General features: G+C 39.8%; 1 pseudogene and 1 gene segment (V, D, J or C); one reads left to right on the top strand and one right to left on the bottom strand.

Moving 5' to 3' along the window:
* Positions 1-315: 315 nt before the first annotated feature.
* Positions 316-916, bottom strand: LOC126495010 (immunoglobulin kappa variable 1-39-like). The segment is given in 2 exon segments: positions 316-638; positions 762-916. Coding segments are annotated over 2 exon segments (372 nt in total).
* LOC126495011 (sorting nexin-25-like) lies at positions 884-3,771 on the top strand (annotated as a pseudogene).
* The last annotated feature ends 2,270 nt before the right edge of the window (positions 3,772-6,041 follow it).

Below are 6,041 nucleotides of genomic sequence, written 5' to 3' on the forward strand. Positions count from 1 at the left end.
AGAGAGAGAGAGAGAGAGAGAGAGAGAGAGAGAGAGAGAGAGAGAGAGAGATTTGACATCATGTTTGAAGTAATTTTGGTGCTTACTCAGAAAAAAAGTGCTTGTATGTATAAGTTATCAGAAGCATTCTGGGTTTTTATTGCTAGTGCTGAGCAAGATGACAGAGATTTAGAACTTAAAAAGTTTCTCTGATACCTACAAAAAAAAAAGCATTGACTATTAAATCCTACCTAAGAGAAACGTTGTCAGCAGCTGGAGACCACAGAAGGAGAAATTTCAGCAGCCTTGACTCTCACTTCTGCTTCTCGTGATAGTTTATGTCATGACTTGTATCACTGTGGGAGGAATACTCAAACCTTGTTGACAATAATAAGTTGCAACATCTTCAGACTGCAGGTTGCTGATCTTAAGAGAATACTGTGTGCCAGATCCACTGCCACTGAACCTTGATGGGACCCCATCTGCCAAGCTGTTTGCACCATAGATCAGGAGCTTAAGAGGATTCCCTGGTTTCTGCTGATACCATGCCAAAGCACTATAAATATCCTGACTTGCCCTGCATGTGATGGTGACACTGCCTCCCAGGGATGCAGACAGGGAGGCTGGAGACTGGGTCATCTGGATGTCACATCTTGCACCTGAGATTGGGAAATTAAAAACAGGTTTCCACATAATTAATTCTATTATAAGAGAACTTTCCCTGAGACCAGAAAGCATTGACCAGAGGCAACTTATTAAATTTCCAATGCTGTATTCCTTACCTGTAAGCCAGAGCAGCAGCAACCCCAGGAGTTGAGTTGGGACCCTCATGTCGGTTCTGTGACCTGTGTGAGACTGACTCCAGCACAAGGTGTGACCTGATTATGAAGGAATCCTCATGGCAATGGGCTGTGTTATGAACACATGCAAATCAGCAAGTCTGTGCACAGTCACAGGATTGGTCAGGTCAGTGATTCATTAAAAACCTGTGAAACTTTTGTGTTGCAGATCACAGAGGATATACAGGTTTATTTATAGGGAATATAGTCCTGTTTGGAGACCAAAGAACAACACCAGTCTATGAGTTGCACCTCTTTTGATTTCTCTCATTTTCAATATGTTTTCCTATTCAGTTCTTCTCCACATCATGGGCTGTGACATATGGTACCATATTAAACAGTATATAAATGGTTACAGGATCCTTTCATTGGTATCTGTAGATGTTGCTAATGTGGTGAGATTCATCTATTTTACTGTTGTTATGTAAGATTGAATTTTAATTGTACCAATTCTTTTCTAACTTTCCTCCAACTAATCCTTCCCAAATACTAAATACTGTTTCCTAATCTTCTTGCAATTCTTGGCCTCTTTAAAATATTAATTCATTTCACAAATGTATGTATATATAAATATACACATACATAAATTTATTAAATTTATACATGCATATGCAAAAAGGAATACACAACACTGTTGGGTCTGTATATTAGTTGTACGTATGTTTTCAAGTAAATCATTGGGTCATGGACCATTGATTGCTGTGCTTTTTCCCAGGAAGGAAGACTTTTCCCAGCTTTATTTGATTTTCTATAGTTCTTTATATAGAGTTGAAGCCTAGTGACTTTTTCCCATCACTTTGGCAGGTTCACTGGGTGCCTTACTTATTCAGATCATATTTGGGCTTTCATGTTGTTTAGATTTTATAGGAATAGATTTTGATATTACTAGGAAACATAACCTCAGAACAAAATCACTGATGCTCTGACTTTTCTAATCATTCTACCTTCTTTCCCAAAATGTTCCCTGAGCCTTGATTATGGGAGTATTTTGTAAATACATTCATTGGGCCTTATCTCAACAATTCACCAAGCAACTTCTCACTAATAATGATTCTCGGAGAAGAAATAGAATAATATCAGAAGATGGTTTGTAAAGGACAGTGTCTCACATAACTCATTTTCTTTCAGAGAAACAGTTTTATTTCACTTATTTATGACAGCTCAACTACTATCAAGTGCTGGGAAACTCCTTTATCCAATGGCTTTTGAGATGTTCGACCACGTTGTGCATGGTCTTGGGTACTAAAAACATGCATTCTCTCTCTCTCTCTCTCTCTCTCTCTCTCTCTCTCTCTCTCTCTCTCTCTCTGCTGCTGTATTTGGTTCCCGTTCTCCACTCATACAAAGGACTGTAGATATGTGAGTCTACCCCTAAATGAAGAAGCCTTTATTATACCCCATTCTGAGCTAGTTTAGGATCATATTATCATGTTCATTTACAATTAAATAGGTGTTAAGGAACTGATAGACCTGGAAATTAATGGCAATGATGACTGTAACATGTATTTGTAGTGTTTGCTATGAGGGAGATATAAAAAAGATCCTTTGAGATCATAATGGAAATATTACAATTGTTTGGGAGGGCCTTCTCTCTCTGTGTTGCTTTTCTTGGTTAATGAATGAAGAAAATGCCTTGGCTTGTTGATAGGCCTGAAGAGATGGCTCAGAGGTTAAGAGTACTGACTTTGTCTTCTTCCCCCTAGAATTCAGTTGCATCTTCCTCACCTACCAAAGTTCTGCTCTATCAACACCTCATTGCCAGCGGCCTAGGAAGCAGCATGCACCTCGATGCCACCGCCGACAACAGCAGCCTCCATCCAGATCCCACGCCCGCAGACCCAGGCTGTGCTGCCCCGGGCTCTGCAAATGGGAGGCAGGCGGTGGACTGCCTGCATGGGGCTGGCAGGGACATGATGCCGCTCTGGCAGCGTTGGCGCTGTGCTGCCTGGTCCCCGGTTGAGGACCCACGGCAGGCGTGGGGTCCGGTGCCTTGTTTCTGCTCCTCAGTCTGTACCGAGTAACGCCCAATCCACCTGGCTGATGGGGACACTGATTGCTCTCCTGTGCTGGAGCCGGCGCTCCAGGCCACTGGACTTCGCCTCTTCCTGGAGCTGCCTGGCCAGGGCTCTCTGATGTCCGCTGCGGAGCCCTGTTTGTGGATATCCCCAAAAGACAGCTCAGGGCAGAAGAGTGGTCATTTCTCACAGTATTGACCGAGCTTTGAAAGATGTGTTCCACTACAGTTATAAAGACTATATTCTCTCCTGGTATGGGAGCCTCAGCAGAGATGAAGGACAGCTGTACCATCTGCTCTTAGAAGACTTTTGGGAAATTGCCAAGCATATTCGCCACAGGCTGAGTCACGTGGATGTGCTTAAAGTTGTCTGTAATGATGTTGTAAAGGCTTTGCTCACTTGCTTCTGTGACCTGAATGCTGTTAATGCCAGACATGAAGACCAGCTAAGGCCTTTCGTGTTGCACGCATGCCTGAAGGACTCATGTGATAAGGTAAGTTCCTTCAAATGTGTATTAGGGTTCTGGTGTTTTGCCTTCTCCCTGTGAAGGATATCCAGTCTCTCAGTTTACATATAATGCTCACAGAAATTCTCACAACAAAAGTCTTGATGCTTGATGCTGGCAATGGAATTACTGAGTAATCCTGATTACATTAACGAAATGCTCCTTGCCCAGTTGGAGTACAGAAAGCAGAACACCACAATAGAGCCAAACATATGTTAATTTTTACGAGGAGTTCATCAAGCTCATGAACGGTAACTCTGATGTGTAGTTCTTGAAGCAGCTCAGGTATCAAATTGTAGTGGAAATAATCCAGGCAACTACAATTAGCAGCTTCTCTCAGCTGAAAAGGCACAAAGGTAAGGAGTCAGCTGCCATGAAAACTGATCTCTTGAGAGTCAGAGAAATGCCATGCATGGATCCACCACCAGAGTAATGATGAATCTTGCTGGTAGGCCATGACCTCGTGGTTACACACAGATTAATAAGGGTTAAATTAAGATGTAAGAGTTAGCCAATAAGAAATTAAGAGCTAATGGGCCAATCAGTGATTTAAATAATATGGTTTCTGTGTGATTATTTTTGTTCTGGGTGGCCGGGACGAACAAGCAGCTCCTCATTCTACATTACATGTCAATTGTATTATGTCAAGCGTTTTCTGTCAGACATACTGACATGATTTTTACTGCACCCTTTATGTTCTCTGAAGAGTGAATCTAATTAATATTAACAGTAGAAATCAGGAGTCCAATATTGGAAGAAAAACCTAGCATCAGAGAAAGGGAGCTTCCACCAGGTGCTTTCTGCCTCTTCAGTCCCTTGGCCCAAAAGACCAGAGAACCTGTATCAGCACTGCCTCACTGCTTCCTGTCCTCTCTGTACATACCTACAAACCTCTTTGTTTAACTAGTGGCTAGTTCTTCTCTTTGCTTCCAAGCAAGCTTTATTTGTCTGAATATCACAAACATTTTTCCTTTTCTCTAAATACAAGGAAGCTTTTAGACTAACATAAAATAAATATATACAATAAGTTCAAGGACTACATACAAATATATACAAGCAAGAATTACATTAACAGTGTCTAAGAAAATACTCAATTATCAATCCTATTTTCATGAGCCCAAATCATTGAAGATAATTCACTTTCTATTATGTCTCTCAACAATATACACTTTATATCTTTTGTGAGTTTCTACTCTGAATTTGTTAAGAAGGAACAGTATAACTATTTGTCTTCAACACCAGCAGAGACCTCAGAAGGATGTAATATTACCTGAGTAAACATGAAGTACAGAGCAAAAAAACTTCCAAAATTAGAAAATGATAGAAACAGCTCATTACATGGACAATCACCTAAGGTTTCTGTAACATTGTGTCATCTACCTTCAGCCTAGAATATATAAAAGACTTATTTGTGAAACAGGATTTTTGAAGCACTGTTCTGCCTTGTCTTTGCAAATATTGGCAGTCTCTTTCTTTTGTGTCCTGCTTATCCAATTTGGACAGCATACTGTCAGCAGTTGAGGCAAGTGCAGTTTCTTGCCCAGAGACTAACTTTTGCCACAAAGGAATTACTCCATGTGGAGTTTTTTCTATGCTCAGCATCTTTTTTTTTTTTTTTTTTTGGTTTTTCAAGACAGGGTTTCTCTGTGGATTTGGAGCCTGTCCTGGCACTAGCTCTGTAGACCAGGCTGGTCTCGAACTCACAGAGGTCCGCCTGCCTCTGCCTCCCGAGTGCTGGGATTAAAGGCATGCGCCACCATCGCCCGGCTATGCTCAGCATCTTTTCTGAAGAAGATTGGTGCTGCCAGGAATAGACATTATTAAAACATTTTAAATACAATATTCTGTAGATCTCTGAAATGTATGATGACCGCCTGTCTATCTAAAATATATCTAAAATATACCTAACATGACTGCAAGATTGACCATAATGGGTGTCTAACAACTAATCCACGTTTCTTTATTATCCTAGATAGTATATAATAATAGCTTTCAAGGACTGGAAATTTATTTTACATTGTTAAATAAAGTGTATATGTGCAAAATTTTAACCAACAGTACAAATATAGGTACAGTAGGTACTATCAAAAATAACCTCTAATTTTTATCAATATACAAAAATTCATACCAATATAAAATATTTAAAACCAGTTGTTGGTTTATTACAAGTAGATTCAATAATCTACCCTTTTATTCCTGTAGTCTATATCCCCTATTTTACTGTTAAGAACAAGATCCCTGAATCTAATCTCCTTTGTTCAGTTTTTTTCCTGATCATTACCAATAACAACTTGCAACAAATACCGCCAAACAATGACAAATATCCATAACTTGCTGAAGGACCAAAAAATTGCTCACCCAAACTCTTTGGAATGTGGGCATCATGTTCTTAAAATTACTTTCTTTTTCTGAGGGCAATGTAATTTTTAGGGGAACCTGAAAAAAATAAAGTAATTGCCAAATATTGAGAGAGCTAGCTGTATCATTTTTCTGTCAAGTCTCTGTGTGATGGGAAAGGTCTCAATTTGTCTCAAGTCTTGGGTAGAGTAGTCCGTAAAGCTTGAACATCTCAGTTAGCTCCCATGAAATTGTCCTGAGCAGTTTGTAGTCCAAAGCTGATCTTTAGTTTTTTTTTTTTTTTTTTTTTTTTTTGTCAAATTAGTGACATTTCCATAGTACCAGTTAAATCATTAGTGTGAGTCT

This window comes from Alexandromys fortis, unplaced genomic scaffold (genome assembly GCF_014885135.2).
Source record: "Alexandromys fortis isolate MF-2015 unplaced genomic scaffold, M_Fortis_MF-2015_v1.1 scaffold_407, whole genome shotgun sequence".
In the NCBI taxonomy this organism is placed as follows: Eukaryota; Metazoa; Chordata; class Mammalia; order Rodentia; family Cricetidae; genus Alexandromys; species Alexandromys fortis.